Consider the following 16,812-nt stretch of genomic DNA (forward strand, 5'->3'; position numbering starts at 1 on the left):
TGGCGGACGAACACGTTTCGTCTTTACTCACTGAGAACGTTCCTGTTCCCACGCTCTGCGCCGCAGTGGTCATATCACACACGGCCACCAGGGGGTAGCACAGAGACACGCAGCTGGAAGCGAGCGAGGAGCAGATTTTAAATGTAGGTCACGGGAAAAAAATTCTTCAAAGTGATGGGGAGAGACTGAGGCTGCGGTTTCCACGGTAACGGTTTGCATGGGGAGAGATGGACAAAAAAATAAGAAAAATATCCGTCATGGACCCATTTAATCCTAAAATCCCAAATTGACCAATGTGTGTGTGTGTGTGTGTGTGTGTGTGTGTGTGTGTGTGTGTGTGTGTGTGTGTGTGTGTGTGTGTGTGTGTGTGTGTGTGTGTGTGTGTGTGTGTGTGTGTGTGTGTGTGTGTGTATTTTCTCCCCATGTTCTGTGGAGGTATTATGGTCCACAGAGAGAAGCGATTTTGAAAAGTAAATATTGAATTTTTACTGTGAAAGATGGTTCAAATTACAAGTTATAACGAAAAAGTAAAACACAACTCTCTTTCCTATTAATTTAGTTTTCAATCAAAGTTTCATTAATTTTCTCTTATTTTAAATCTATTTCTACGCTTTCCATTTCCTCCATTTTCCTTCTTTCTAGTTTCCTGTCTCCGTCTATGTAAATATATATACATAAATATAGTTATATATACAAATATATTTAAATATATACCTATATATTTATATAACATATTTATATATATTTAAATATATATATATATATTATTTTTGTTTTAATACCACATATTTCATAAAGGGGAGGGGTTATGCAAATGAGCTGCCTGTGATCTTGTTTCAACTCCACATATTCTGCTCAGAACACACACACACACACATCCAAACACACACAGACACACACACACACACATCCAAACACACACAGACACACACACACACACACACACACTTTATTTATCTGATATCTGTTTTTATTTTATTCTGAAATGCATATAAGAGTTTGCCCCCCCCCCCCCCCCTCCTGCTCTGCAGTACAATTCAATTCAATTCAGTTTATTTGTATAGCCCAATTTCACAAATTACAAATTAGTCTCGGAGTGCTTTACAATCTGTACACATAGACATCCCTGCCCCAAAACCTCACATGGGACCAGGAAAAACTCCCAAATAACCCTTCAGGGGGAAAAAAAGGGAAGAAACCTGGAGGAGAGAACAGAGGAGGATCCCTCTCCAGGATGGACAGATGCAATAGATGTAATGTGTACAGAAGGACAGATTTAGAGTTAAAATACATTCAATGAATATGACAGAGTGTATGAATAGTTCATAATAGGCATATTCCACGATGGAGACCTCCACGATCCATCAGGCAGATGGCGGTGGGGAGGAGGAGTGGGCGGAGTCTCAACAGGACAGTGGCGTAGTCATGAGCAGGAATTCCACGACCCAGACGATCCATCAGGCAGATAGGATCTATGCCGTCTCATAGGGTCCGATGACCCCATGAGACGTGAAGTCAAAAGGACTCCGGGGAGAAAGCAGAGTTAGTAACGTGTGATTGAGAGATGAAAATTCATCCTTAAGGAGAGAGAAAAGAGGAGATAGGTACTCAGTGCATCCTAAAACGTCCCCCGGCAGCTATAAGCCTATAGCAGCATATCAAGGGGCTGGACCAGGTGAACCTGATTCAGCCCTAACTATAAGCTCTGTCAAAGAGGAAAGTCTTAAGTCTACTCTTAAACGAGGTGACTGTGTCTGCCTCCCGGACTGAAGGTGAAGCTGGTTCCATAAAAGAGGAGCTTGATAACTAAAGGCTCTGGCTCCCATTCTACTTTTTAAGACTCTAGGAACTACAAGTAGTCCCGCATTTAGTGAGCGTAGCTCTAGTGGGGCAATATGGTACTACAAGCTCCTTAAGATATGATGGTGCATCACCAATCAAGGCTTTGTACGTTAAGAGAAGAATTTTAAAAGTGATTCTTGATTTTACTGGGAGCCAGTGCAGAGCAGCTAGTGCAGGAGTGATGTGATCTCTTTTCTTAGTTTTAGTGAGAACACGAGCTGCAGCATTCTGGATCAACTGGAGGGACCTAAGAGACTTATTAGAGCAGCCTGATAATAAGGAGTTGCAGTAATCCAGTCTCAAGTAACGAACGTGAACCAATTTTCTGCATCTTTTGAGACAAGATGTGCCTGATTTTTGAAATATTACGTAGATGAAAGAATGCAGTCCTTGAGATTTGCTTTACGTGGGAGTTAAAGGACAAGTCCCGATCAAAGATAACGCCAAGATTATTTACAGTGGTGTTGGATGCCAGGGCAATGCCGTCTACAGAAACCACATCACCAGATAATTGATCTCTGAGGTGCTCAGGGCCGATTAAAATTACTTCGGTTTTGTCTGAGTTTAACATCAAGAAATTGCAGGTCATCCATGTTTTTATGTCTTTAAGACATGCTTGAATTTTACCGAGTTGGTTGCTCTCCTCTGGTTTTATCGATAAATATAGTTGAGTGTCATCTGCATAACAATGAAAGTTTATGGAGTGTTTCCTGATAATATTGCCCAAAGGAAGCATGTATAAGGTAAATACAATTGGTCCAAGCACAGAACCTTGTGGAACTCCGTGATTAACGTTGGTGGTTATCGAGGCGTCATCGTTTACAAATACAAACTGAGATCGATCTGATAAATAGGATTTAAACCAAATTAGTGCCGTGCCTGAAATGCCAATCGACTGCTCCAGTCTCTGTAACAGGATGTCATGGTCAATGGTGTCGAATGCAGCACTAAGGTCTAACAAGACCAGTCCAGAGATGAGTCCTCTATCAGGACTAAGGTCTAACAAGACCAGGACAGAGATGAGTCCTCTATCAGCACTAAGGTCTAACAAGACCAGTACAGAGATGAGTCCTCTATCAGCACTAAGGTCTAACTAGACCAGGACAGAGATGAGTCCTTTATCTGCTGCCATTAAGAGGTCATTTGTAATTTTCACCAGTGCCGTCTCGGTGCTGTGGTGTTTTCTAAATCCTGATTGAAATTTCTCAAATAAACTATTATGATGTAGAAAGTCGCACAACTGATTTGCGACCACTTTCTCAAGGATCTTGGAGAGGAAGGGGAGGTTAGAGATCGGTCTGTAGTTAGCCAACACCTCTGGATCCAGAGTGGGCTTCTTCAGGAGAGGTTTAATAACAGCCACTCTGAAGGAGTGTGGTACGTGGCCTGTTAGCAGAGACACATTGATAATATCTAATAGAGAGCCGCCAATTAAAGGCAAAACGTCTTTAAGCAGCCTCGTCGGGATGGGGTCCAAGAGACAGGTAGACGTGTTCGAAGTAGAAACCGTTGAAGATAATTGGTCACGGTTGATGGGAGAAAAGCCTCCAAATATACACCAGGGCATACAGCGGTTTCCAAGGCCATTCCACTTGAGGACAGATTGGCACTGGTTATGGGCAAGAGAATATTAATCTTGTCCCTAATAGTTAAAATCTTTTCATTAAAGAAGTTCATAAAGTCATTACCACTGAGGTTTATAGGAATGCTCGGCTCCACAGAACTGTGACTCTCTGTCAGCCTGGCTACAGTGCTGAAGAGAAACCTGGGGTTGTTCTTATTTTTTTCTATTACTGATGAGTAATAGGCTGCTCTGGCATTACGGAGGGCCTTCTTATATGTTTTAAGACTATCTCGCCAAACTAAGCGGGATTCTTCGAGATTAGTTGAACGCCATATGCTTTCAAGCTGTGACGCTTGCTTTAGTTTGCGGGTCTGAGGGTTATACCAGGAGCAAACCTCCTTCCTCACTGTCTTCTTCTTCAGAGGGGCTATCGAGTCCAGTGTCATTCTCAGAGAGCCTGTGGCACTGTCAACAAGATGATCAATCTGGGACGGACTAAAGTTAGACCAGGAGTCCTCTGTTATATTGAGACGTGGTATCGAATCAAAAACAGAAGGAATCGCTTTAAATTTAGCTACAGCACTGTCAGTTAGACATCTGGTGAAGATCCAGAAGTCCTTCAGTGAAGTGCACAGAGTCAGGCAGCTGGTTAAACTCGGAGAATCAGTTTGCAAAGTGGTTGTTGAAGGATTTGGTGAGGGAACGGGTTTTGTGCTGTTTGACAACTTCATCCTGACTAACGCACACCTTTTCAAAGATTGTGTGGAAGAAGGAAGGCTGAAGAGCGAGACAAAGGTGTATGCTCTATTTAACTATGAGGATCCTGAGCCGCACATGAAGTACATCTGCTATCCAGTGAATGTAAAGTTGTGTCGCTACGACCGGATAAGCTTGACTATGCCATTGAGATCGATCCTGAGGGCCTGATATCCTTTAAGGGCCCAACGCCAACTCAGCAGATCAAGGTGCCACCAGGGCTCCTGAAGGTCTTTGGTCCAATGCCGTCAGACGGGGAAGCCTGTATTGTTGGTCACCCGGCAGGAAGTGTGAAACAAATGGATCCAACATGTATCATTGAGAAAGAGCAGCGGCAGCCGGCTGTCAATGATCAACTATCTCCATACACAGACACTCTTTTCACTCTTATGTCAATCACTCGCGTTTTAGGAGATCAAGGCATCAACAACGTAATGATGGACGGAAAGCTAGCGGACAAAGTGGTGACGTACAACACGTTCATGTACCACGGAGCTTCTGGCTCTCCGGTGTTTGACGCTCGTTGTCGAGTGTTTGGTTTGCACACCGCAGGATTTCTCTTTGGGTTCCCAAAAGACACAAAGAGTGTGTTAGAGTTCGCCCAACCTCTGCTGACCATATTTAAAGACTTTGTGAGGTGGCTGAAGGAACAAAGAGATGACGATTTGTTGCAGAGAGTTAAGGAGGCAGCAGAGGGAAACTCATACTTACAGGAAGTACTCAACGCAACAGACACAGAAAGCCCGACTTTCAAAGACGAGCCAATTGAATAGGCGATTTCCCCCGGTAGAGGCCCGTTTGAGTCTGTTTCCTGTCATGTGATGAGCACTCGATTTTAGCCTGAAATTTCTGGTGGGGCGATTTTGTATGACGTCATGTTTTTCTTCTTCTTCTTAGTCACGGGGTACAGGTCTCGCGGTTTTTCCATTATTCCAGTCTAGTTGCCAGGCAGATTTCGTGGGGCGGATCTGAACGTTAACTTTGGCCTGTGTGTTGCGCTCATTGGTGTTTCCATGGTAACGGAGGGACAGCAGAGAGCAGCGTTTAACCAGCAAGAGTCGTGTTACTCCAAAACAAGACGATAACGCTCGTGAGTCGAGTTCATTCACGCATATTCACGCTACGTTGCATTAAAAAAAATATATATATATATTTTGCCGCGAAGTACGAATGTTTTGATCTGTCTGCACAACATCCGGTGGCTCTGGTGGGGCAGTGCCCCCCCCGGCCCCGAGTCGCTGTAACCATGGTAACATTAAAGCATGGTGGGAGGAGCAACTCGCTGCTTTAGTTCCTTTCACAGAACGACTGTATTTCAGCCGACTGCTGTTGTTTTCATGTGGTTTGGTTGTTTGTGTTGGTTAGAATTAGATTGTTCTCATATTCTGTGTTCCCCATGTGACCTTTAAAAGGAAACTTAAGGCAGCAATAATTGGAAAGGAAATTATAGTAGATTAGTAGGGATGCACCGATCTGATCGGCGCCGATCCATATCGGCCGATATTGCCATTATCGGTTTTGATCGGCGTTCTCAAAACGGCCGATCAAACCGATCGATCAGATGACGTAACATCTGCGAGAACTATCAGACGTTAACGGAGACGCCGGGCGAGGGCCGCAGAGTGAGAGGTCAGAGGGGATCCTCACCACCGAGCGGCGTCCCCGTCCCCCGAGTTGAATCTCTGGGTCGACTCAGCCGACTCTCACATGTCTGCCCCTAGAGACTGATGTTGACGGTAAACGCATTCGATCAGGAGCGCGCGAGGGTTTTGCTAACGTTAGCGGAAGGATTTATGTGACAACATCCGGTTTTGCAGTTAGCGTTTTTCAAAATAAGATGTCGACAAATCAAACACTAGCATATAAAAGTAAACAATGAACTGATTTTGTATCTTTAGAGATCGTTTGAGATTTAGCTTAAATTATGCTCACATTAAAACATTTTTACTGGACCAAGGAAGAGTTTATAAAAATAAGTCAGTCTTTTGTATGTTAAAAAAAGTCCTGTATATAGATTTCCCCAAGAGTTCCAGGAAATGAATGATGCAGATGTGTTCCATACATATCTGAAATCCCCTACAATAGCAATCAAACAATTGTAATGTATCAATTAGGACATTTTTCAAAGTAAAAGTCCTAAATGTTTAAAGAAATCTGTAATTTCTTTAATGTTTGAGTTGCTTTATATATGTATTTCCTCATAGTCCTAGGCAATAATGCTACACAATAAATAGAATGCTTCAATCGACATCGTGATCGGTGATCGGTATTTTCGGATCGGCAGATACTGATTTCAGTGATCGGTGATCGGCACCAAAAACCTGATCGGTGCATCTCTATAGATTAGGTTATTATTTTAGGTATTGAAGGTATTTAGGTTTTATTATTTTACTTTTAATGTAAATGTTGTTTTCTAAGTGTTTTTGTGAAAATGTATCATGCTGTACTGCATTTTATGTATTTGTATTGTATTGACATGTTTTTTGCCTGGACCCCAGGAAGAATAGTCTCCACTACGGTGTAGACTAATGGGGATCCTTAATAAACGAAACTAAACTCAACAAAACCTTCAGCCTCCTGACGTATTTTCTGTTTACGTTATATTAAACATCACTCGATGGAATGTGTTTCCTGTCATTCTTTGTTCTTATTGTTGTTCCCAACATCCCTAAGGTAAACTATAACGGTGCTCTGAAGGCTGCTCCTTTGGGTTTGCTTTTAAGTGTTTTACTTTCACTTCCACTCACAGCGTCGCAAAGCGACAGCGCCCCCTAGTGGCCATCTCACCACATTACCAGCAAATGAAGCTGCAGTACATCTTCTGGACTTTTAATGCAAGTTTAAGGTCTATTTGAACTTTTAATTGATTTATATCATTATAAAAGGATGCTTGTTAAGGTGTACATTTACAGTTAAAGATACAAGTTTTGAAAGATTTTATTATTTAAAAGAATATTCCTAAAAGGCAGACAATGTAATCTATGCGATACGTTATTATTGAAACAAAGCCTTCAAATCTACAATCAGAGCCCTGAAGCCGGTGAGTGTTTATTCATATTTCGTGTTTCCGTCTCTTTTCGCTGTGATGACGATTCTTCCTCCATAGTTTCCTCCAGAGGTTTCCCAATCCTTCCTTGGATGTCTGAGCGACCTCTGTTCTCCCTGTGACCTTTGACCCGTACTCCATCAGCTGACTTGTTTTTGTGTCCCGCAGGTCTGGAGTTTTTTTCTTTTTTTGGGGGGTTTGTGATGAGGGTTTTTGGGTTTTTTTAAAAATGGTTGCTTGGGTTTCCCCCTTGGTTTGTTTTTTTGGGTTGGGTTTTTTGGGTTTGTTCTTTAGGGTTTTTTGGGGTTAGGAACCCAGGGGGGTTTGGGGTTTTTTGGGTTTGGGTGGGTTTTGGGGACTGGGTGGGTTTGTGGGGTTTGGTTTTCGGTTTTGGGGTTTTTGTTTGGTTAGGGTTTTGTGGTTGGTTTTTTGGTTGAATTGGGTTTAAAAGTTTTTGGTGGTGGTGGGTGGTGTTTTTTGTGAGTTGTTGTTTTTGGGTGTTGGGGGTGAAAGCACACAAAAAAACAATAACTCCCTTTCAACAAATCTACACACATTAAAACACAACAAAAACAACCAAATTCCCAAAATTCTCCACCAACCATTTTTCTACAACCCCCTTTTTTTTAAAACTCTTCAAAAAAACTTTTTCACCAATCCCAAAAAATTCACAAACCCCAAAACCGGGAACCCCTCACCTTTTTTAAATTTTTCTAATAAACCCTTTTATAATCCACAAACCTCATTAAAAAACCCTCAAAAACCCCCACCACAAACCCCACACTCATTTCTATTCCCCACCATCTCCTCCACAAACCCCCCATTCCCACACAACCCCTTTTCCTTTCCCCCCCCTCCCCAAACACAACACCATCACCACACACACACACACTCACACACACACACACCTCCACCTCACACACACACCTGCTCTGCCACACACACACACACACACACACACACTCTCACCTACACACACTCACACACACACACCTCTCACACACACACACTCACACACACTCTTACCTGCTCTCTCTCACACTCACACTCACACACGCACACTCACTCACACACACACTCTTTTTACTCACACACACACACACTCACCACTCTCTCTCACTGGCTTACCACACACACCTCACACACCACTCACACACACACTCTCTCTCACACACACACACACACACTCACCACCTGCCTCTCTCACACTCACACACACACACACTCCCACACACACACACTCACACACCTCCCACCCACACACACACTCTCACACACACCCGCACACACACTCTCACACACACACACACTCTCACACACACACTCACACACACACACCTCACACACCACCCACACCTCTGCACACACATACACTCTCTCACACACACACACTCACACACACACACACACACACACTCTCACACACACTCACACACACTCTCTCACACACACACACACTCTCACACACACACACACACACACTCTCACACACACACCTCACACCTCTCTCTCACACACACACTCACCTCTCTCTCACACACACACACACACTCACACACCTCTCTCACACACACACACACACACACTCTCACACACCTCTCTCACACACACACACACACCTCTCACACACTCACACACACACACTCTCACACACACACACACTCCACTCTCTCTCACACACACACACACCTCACACACACACACACCTCTCACCTCCACCTCACACTCACACACACACTCTCTCTCACACACACACACACACACACACACACACACACTCTCTCTCACACACACACTCTCACACACACACACACACACACACACACTCACACACACACACTAATGCTGACTTGGATCATCCGCTCTCTGCTGTCCCTCCCTCTCCTCCCCTCCCTCCCTCTCAGGAAGGCGCACCATGCTACAGATGCTACTGTCATCCTGGGCATCTCCATCCCTCCATCCCTCCATCCCCCCATCCCTCCATCCCTCCATGCAACTGCCCCCAACAACCACAGCCCGTCTCACCCCTTCTCTCCTCGCGATGGGGGTGTCTCTGCTCTCCAGCCTGAAGCCATGCGTCCCGATGGCGACTCTCGTTAGCTGCCTCTCCTCTGCGCTGTGTGTGTGTGTGTGTGTGTGTGTGTGTGTGTGTGTGTGTGTGTGGGAGGGGGTGGATATCATCGTCACGGCAACACCAGCAGCTTGCAGCCTTTCAGGCTGAGGAGGGAGGGAGGGTAGAGACATCGATCAGACGCAGCATCAATGAGGGCGGAGAGCAAATGGCTCATAAATTGGTGTGGGCGTTTGATTTCTCTCTCTCTCTGTGTGTAATGTCTCTCTCTCCTCGAATATCGTCAGAGAATTTATCTTTTTATTACATAAACATATAACAATCAAATCAAGAGCCTCGAGAATGTTACTTTCTAATTTTTATTATTCTATTATTTTTGCACCTTTTCCAATTATACCTCTCTTTACTGTTATATCATGACAATTCATGACATACACTTTTTCATTTTATTTAGCTTGTTAAATATTTGAAACAACGTTAAAAAAGTAACTATATATTTGTCATCTCTCTAAAGTCTAATTTATTTTCTTATTAATTATCTATTATTCTTGATACAATACAATATTTACAAAAAGTATATATAGTCCAAAATATACATTTTATTTAACTATTATAGTTCAAACTTGTACAAATGAATAAAAGTCCCAAGTATAATTTATTTTCTTATTAATTACCTATTATTATTATTATTATTATTATTTATAATATACATATACAAATTGTAATATATATATTTATATATATATATATAAATGAATAATTAAAAAATTATATTTCTTATTTATTTTCAGATAGTTAAGCACAGGGAAATATATAGTTTAAATTATATATATATATATATATATATATATATATATATATATATATATATATATATATATATATATATATAGTCTGTGCCCTTTGCAGTACTCAAAAGTGTCTCTAGAGGCGCTCGCACCTTGAAACACTGATTTACGGTCAAACTTCGCAGTCGTTCCTCCGGGCCACCAGGTGGCGGTAAAGCGCCGAGAGGCCGTCGAGCCGCCGCGACGGTATAAAAATAAGCGGAAACGTCACCGGCCTCATTTCGATGCGGCACCTCTACCAGCAGACATCACCAGCGGTGTCCTCGCGGTAAATATGTCTTTAAACTTACACGTTATGTATTCTTCACCTTATGCGGAAGAATAAGATGTCGACGTGCGTGACTGGCGGTGCGTTAATCTACCGGATGGTTGAAGATTAACGCGACACCGGCGCGGCGAACAACTCCGTCGCGGAGCTCTTCAGATGTTTAACCATCAGTTATTTAATATTGATCTAACTGGCGAAATGTAGTCACGTTAAGAGATATTAATTACTTTTAGAAGCGAAGTTATCGTGATAAAATGTAGATGCCAGTTTAGTAGAAGTTTATGTAACTTTGTTCTCACTGTAACTGTAGATTAAGTGAAACTGTTTAATTATCTGGTTATTTTCATACGTGCAACAGAGAAAAAAGTACTCATTATAAACCAACGTTGGTGTTTCACTTCCGGGAGATTCCAGCGGGTGACCACGTGGTTGATGCACGTGTCGCTGCAGCTGAAGACTTTTTCACTTGGTCAAAACTTTAATAGATGTGTGGTATTGGTACTTTTACTGTGGTATTTGTACTTGTGCTGCATCACAATGAGAAGTTAGTGTACTATTGGTACTTTGACTGCAGTATAGGATTTAAATGTTCTTCACTGTCCCTATGAAATGAATATTCTAGAGTTCGAAATGGATTTAATAGTTTTCCCTAATATTAAACTAATTTGCTTTTCTTATTCAGATTTTAAATGTATTTATTCGCCTAAACCCGTTGAAGATGCTTCACCTCCAGGTGAGAACTTAAGAATAAAGCTTTTATTTTCTCTTGCCCCCTGTCTTCGCTGTGATGACGATTCTTCCGCCATTCGTAGTTTCCTCCAGAGGTCTCACGACCAAAGACGGCCCAATCCTTCCTTGGATGTCTGAGCGACCAGTAAAAAAGTCTTTGAACGCATCTTATTGGTCAACTTCAACTCACTGGCTCCCATCTCTTTCAGGGTCAACGTCTCTGATGGGTTCAAACCAACGGACCCAACCGAGACATGTGACGATAATCAGAGCCCTGGGCGGTGGTGCATTCATATTCGTGCTTCCTTCAGTCTCCGCTGTGATGACGATTCTTCCGCCATTAAGTAAGTTTCCTCCAGAGGTCTAACGACCAAAAGGCAGCCCAATCCTTCGCCCAGATGTCTGACGACCAGTAAAGTGTCTTTGAATGCATCTTGTTGGTTAAACTTGACTTACTGGCTCTCCGTCTTTTCAAGGATAGCGTCTTGCTGACAGTTTTCGAACCAATGGACACAACCAATCACTGCACGTGAGTCTGTATTGAATCATGTTCCATCCGTCAGTCTTGGCTGTGATGATTCTTCCTCCATTAAATAGTTTCTCCAGGAGTCTCACACGACCAGAGGCGGCCCAATCCCTTCGCCCAGATGTCGAAGGCGACCAGTAGAAAGGTCTTTGAACGCATCGTGTTGATCAACTTCGACTCACTGGCTCTCCGTCTCTTTCAGGGTCAACGTCTCTGATGGGTTCAAACCAACGGACCCAACCGAGACATGTGACGACCAATCGCAGCCATGAAGCCGGTGAGTGTTACTAATATTTAATCATGTTTCTGGGTTGCTGCAATGCTTCTGCCATTCGTAGTTTCCTCCAGATGGCAGAAGAATTTGGCAGGTCTCGCCACCAGAGACGCTCCAATCCTTCCTTGGGTGTAGAAACATGGACTGGCAGCAATGCTGTTTCTATCTCACTCCTTAAATTTAACACAGCCAGAAAACATGGAAATAATGATTGTTCTGGTCCAGCCGTACCATATCCAGAGTCTACTAGCTAACGGTAGTGGTTGAGGTCGTAGGTCAGCGGGAAGACTTCCCCTTCCAAAAAGCACTTGCTCGGTCGGCTCAGTGGCCAGGCGAGTTGTCGAAGAGGAACATGAACCTGGAAGTCACTGTGGGTGAGGCGGCAGCTTCTCATTAGCTGACTCGTCTCCAATCAGTGATGAGACACTAGAACCTATTAATAATAATGCCGTGGGTGGTCTAAACTTTGAACGCATCTTGTTGGTCAACTTCAACTGACTGAAACTCTGTCTCTTTCAGGGTCAACGTCTCTGATAGGTTCAAACCAACGGACCCAACCAGATACGGCCAATCACTGCCTGTAAGTCTTTATTGAATCATGTTTCCGTCAGTCTTCGCTGTGATGACGATTCTTCCTCCATTCGTAGTTTCCTCCAGAGGTCTCGCGACCAAAGATGGCCCAATCCTTCCTTGGATGTCTGAGCGACCAGTAAAAAGGTCTTTGAATGCATCTTGTTGATCAACTTCAACTCACTGGCTCTCCGTCTTTTTCAGGGTCAACGTCTGATGGGTTTCAAACCAACGGACGCGACCGGAGACATGTGACGACCAATCAGAGCCATGAAGCGGTGAGTGTTTATTCATATTTCATTTTTCCTTCAGTCTTCGCTGTGATGACGATTCTTCCTCCATTCGTAGTTTCCTCCAGAGGTCTCACGACCAGAGACGGCCCAATCCTTCCTTGGATGTCTGAGCGACCTCTGTTCTCCCTGTGACCTTTGACCCTTACTCCATCAGTTGACTTATTTTTTTGTGTCCCGCAGATCTGGAACCAGGAGCTCCACAGAGTTTCTCCTCCTGGAGGCAGAGGAGCTGATCAATACAGATCAATAAAGATCAGCTGATTCTCAATAAATCTGATTAACTGTAATCTGTGATTTGTTGTCGTTATTGAACCGTTTACATCGTGGAGCGAATCCCGTTAATTATACAAAAGCATCATTCACATTATTTTCAACTACATGACTGCGTGTCGATCCTCACCCACACGTCTTTGTATAAATGTGTTTATCTCTAAAGCCGTATAGAAGCTCTTCATCAGTTTGACGCTTCAGAATAAGACGGAATCTATATACTTGTGCATAGAAGGAAAAGGAAGTTTATCTACTTCATATATACAGAAGACATATTTCTTATCCTATGATATATATATCATAGGATAAGAAATTGTATGTCTACTTCATACTTATAGGAGGAAAAGGAAGTATATATTCCTTTGTGTTTTTGGTCCCTGAATTTTGACCCTCCTGGGCTTCCGTAGGCTGGACTCCTCCGAGCCGCCGTCGCAGGGTGCTAGCCCCGCTAGCTGCTGTTGACCGGGCGAGGGAACAACAATGGCCGGCGTGCACGCGCAGGTGAGTGGCGGCGCGCCCCCGCAGCCTCACCAGGGGGAACTGATCTCCTGCTGAGAGGCGACCCGGTCGGCTGTGAACGTGGCACCGGCAGACCGGAAGCGCCTCGGTCCAGCCGGGTTGTGTAGATGTTGGTATGTCCGTGGTCGTGACCTCTTAAAGTCAAAATAATTATAAAAGTATGATAAAACGTCATAAAAATGATGTCAAATTATAAAAAGTCAAAAAAATTGTCCTGACTTTTTTGACTTTTGATGAAAAGTCAAAACGTTAGCGCTCTGAGATTCTTTGAAGGAAGAATGCGATAAAAATGAAATGAAGTATTATTAAAAAGTCAAAATGATGACAAAATAATTATAAACAGTCAAAATAATGATTTTGACTTAATGATTTAGCATGTGCGTGCGCATATCAGCTTTCACTTCTAAAGTCTAACAGTTTATGTATTTGAGGTCCAGACAAACATCCAGCCGGCTGAAGGAGACCTCTTGCTGCCTGTGGATCTCAATGAAAGGGCCCGATGTTTGTGACTTTCCTCAAGAGGCTCTGAACTCTTTGAAAAGACCCCAAACATCCACTGCAGGACAACACGTGCCCCCTAGTGGTGCCTGAAGAGCAATGAACAGCAACATGTTTACAGGGTTTGTGTCGGTCGGGTCCCTGAAGCTGTAACCTGGGGGAACACTGATATATATATATCAGTGGCGGTGCGTCCATAGAGGGCGCCGCCCCTTAAGATGGGGAAAAAAAGAAGAAAAAATATGATATATACTGTCAAAAAACATTATATACGAAATAATAAATATACCGTTTCCCCTGTCCTGGGACTGAAACTCTCTGGACGACAACGGGGGGAGGGGTCTAAAGAGCTGCAGACAAGTGGAAAGCACCAATGTTAACGCAGCATGAAGCTAACGAGCTAACAGCATGAAGCTAACAGCATGAAGCTAACGAGCTAACAGCATGAAGCTAATGAGCTAACAGCATGAAGCTAACTAGCTAACATCATGAAGCTAACGAGCTAACAGCATGAAGCTAACGATCTAACAGCATGAAGCTAACGAGCTAACAGCATGAAGCTAACGAGCTAACAGCATGAAGCTAACCCTGTCTCAGACCGAACTGGCATCGAAACACAAGGAAGAAGTTGTGAAACAGACACATTCCCTCAGAATGATGGAGGCTGATTACAGACATGATGACTTTAACCAGAGAGTTATGGAGAAGTTTGACCGACATCTCTCAGTGGATGTCTGCTCACCACCTGAAGATCAACCCTGACAAGACCGAGCTGCTATTCCTTCAGGGAAAGGCTCCCCCACCCATGACCTGACTACCACCTTCACCAGCTCTGTGTTGGCCCCGCCCCCGACTGCCAGGAACCTCGGGGTGACACTAGACAGTCAACCTGACGGCCAACATCACTGTGACAACACTGTGACATCACTGTGACGACGCGTTCCTGTAGGTACATGCTGCACAACATCAGGAGATGGTCTCACCGTACACCCCGGCACGTTGGCTCTGCTCGGCAACAGCCAATCGTCTTGTGACTCCTCCCCCTCGAGCTCATCACTCTACATCCAGACTGTTTGCTGTCCTGCTCCTCAGTGGTGGAACGAGCTCCCCACTGACATCAGGACAGCAGAAAGTCTCTACATCTTCCGCCTGACTGAAAACACACCTTTAGACTATATCTGGATTAAAACACAGATTATCACTTCAGTGGCACTTAAATAGCACTTACTTATGGTACTTTTGTAGTTCGACTATGTTGAGGAAATGTTACTTCCTGTGTTCTTGTTGTTCTTGGTTTATACTCTAGGTTGAAATGCACTTATTGTAAGTCGCTTTGGATAAAAGCGTCTGCTAAATGACATGTAATGTAATCAGGAGAACACGTCCTCTTCTTACTCAGAAGGCGGCACAGGTTCTGGTCCAGGCTCTGGTCCAGGTTCTGGTCCAGGTTCTGATCATTTCACGCCTCGACTACTGCAACTCCCTCCTGGCTGGTTTACCCGCTAAGGCCATCCGACCTCTGCAGCTCATCCAGAATGCAGCAGCTGGTCTTCAGCCTCCCGAAGTTCCCCCACACCACTCCAGACTACAGACCCACAGACAGGCCCACAGACCCACAGACCAACAGGCCCACAGGCCAACAGGCCCACAGACCAACAGGCCCACAGGCCTACAGACCCACAGGCCTACAGACCCACAGGCCTACAGACCAACAGGCCCACAGACCAACAGACAGACCTACAGGCCCACAGACCTACAGGCCTACAGACCCACAGGCCTACAGACCCACAGGCCCACAGACCCACAGACCCACAGGCCTACAGACCCACAGACCCACAGACTCACAGACCCACAGGCCTACAGACCCACAGACCCACAGACCCACAGGCCAACAGGCCCACAGACCAACAGGCCTACAGACCAACAGGCCCACAGACCAACAGGCCTACAGGCCCACAGGCCTACAGACCCACAGGCCTACAGACCCACAGGCCCACAGACCCACAGGCCTACAGACCCACAGACCCACAGACTCACAGACCCACAGACTCACAGACCCACAGACTCACAGACCCACAGACCCACAGACCCACAGGCCCACAGACCAACAGACCCACAGACAGGCCCACAGGCCCACAGACCAACAGACCCACAGGCCTACAGACCCACAGACCAATAGACCCACCTACAGACCCACAGACCCACAGGCCTACAGACCAACAGACCCACCCACAGACCCACAGGCCTACAGACCCACAGACCAATAGACCCACCCACAGACCCACAGACCCACAGGCCTACAGACCCACAGACCCACAGACCCACAGGCCTACAGACCCACAGGCCCACAGACTCACAGACCCACAGGCCTACAGACTCACAGGCCTACAGACCCACAGACTCACAGACCCACAGACCCACAGACCAACAGACCCACAGACCAACAGACCCACAGGCCCACAGACCAACAGACCCACAGGCCTACAGACCCACAGGCCTACAGACCCACAGACCCACAGGCCTACAGACCAACAGACCCACCCACAGACCCACAGGCCTACAGACCCACAGACCAATAGACCCACCCACAGACCCACAGGCCTACAGACCCACAGACCAACAGACCCACCCACAGACCCACAGACCAATAGACCCACCCACAGACCCACAGGCCTACAGACCCACAGACCAACAGACCCACCCACAGACCCACAGACCAATAGACCCACCCACAGACC

The 16,812-nt window shown here is 45.0% G+C and overlaps 1 protein-coding gene and 2 non-coding genes across 3 annotated transcripts; all 3 read left to right on the forward strand.

Moving 5' to 3' along the window:
* The first annotated feature begins 422 nt into the window (after positions 1 to 422).
* Positions 423 to 5,750, forward strand: LOC130212099 (serine protease FAM111A-like). Its single transcript, XM_056443234.1, is given in 3 exon segments — positions 423 to 435; positions 3,996 to 4,265; positions 4,268 to 5,750. Coding segments are annotated over 3 exon segments (951 nt in total). The 3' UTR covers positions 4,936 to 5,750.
* A 6,788-nt stretch (positions 5,751 to 12,538) lies between these two features.
* Positions 12,539 to 12,630, forward strand: LOC130212327 (small nucleolar RNA SNORD14). The gene has a single exon (XR_008835291.1). It is a non-coding gene; the product is annotated as a small nucleolar RNA SNORD14 (small nucleolar RNA).
* Positions 12,631 to 12,809: 179 nt separating this feature from the next.
* LOC130212332 (small nucleolar RNA SNORD14) lies at positions 12,810 to 12,901 on the forward strand. Its single transcript, XR_008835295.1, has one exon. It is a non-coding gene; the product is annotated as a small nucleolar RNA SNORD14 (small nucleolar RNA).
* The last annotated feature ends 3,911 nt before the right edge of the window (positions 12,902 to 16,812 follow it).

This window comes from Pseudoliparis swirei, chromosome 21 (assembly GCF_029220125.1).
Source record: "Pseudoliparis swirei isolate HS2019 ecotype Mariana Trench chromosome 21, NWPU_hadal_v1, whole genome shotgun sequence".
Classification (NCBI taxonomy): Eukaryota; Metazoa; Chordata; class Actinopteri; order Perciformes; family Liparidae; genus Pseudoliparis; species Pseudoliparis swirei.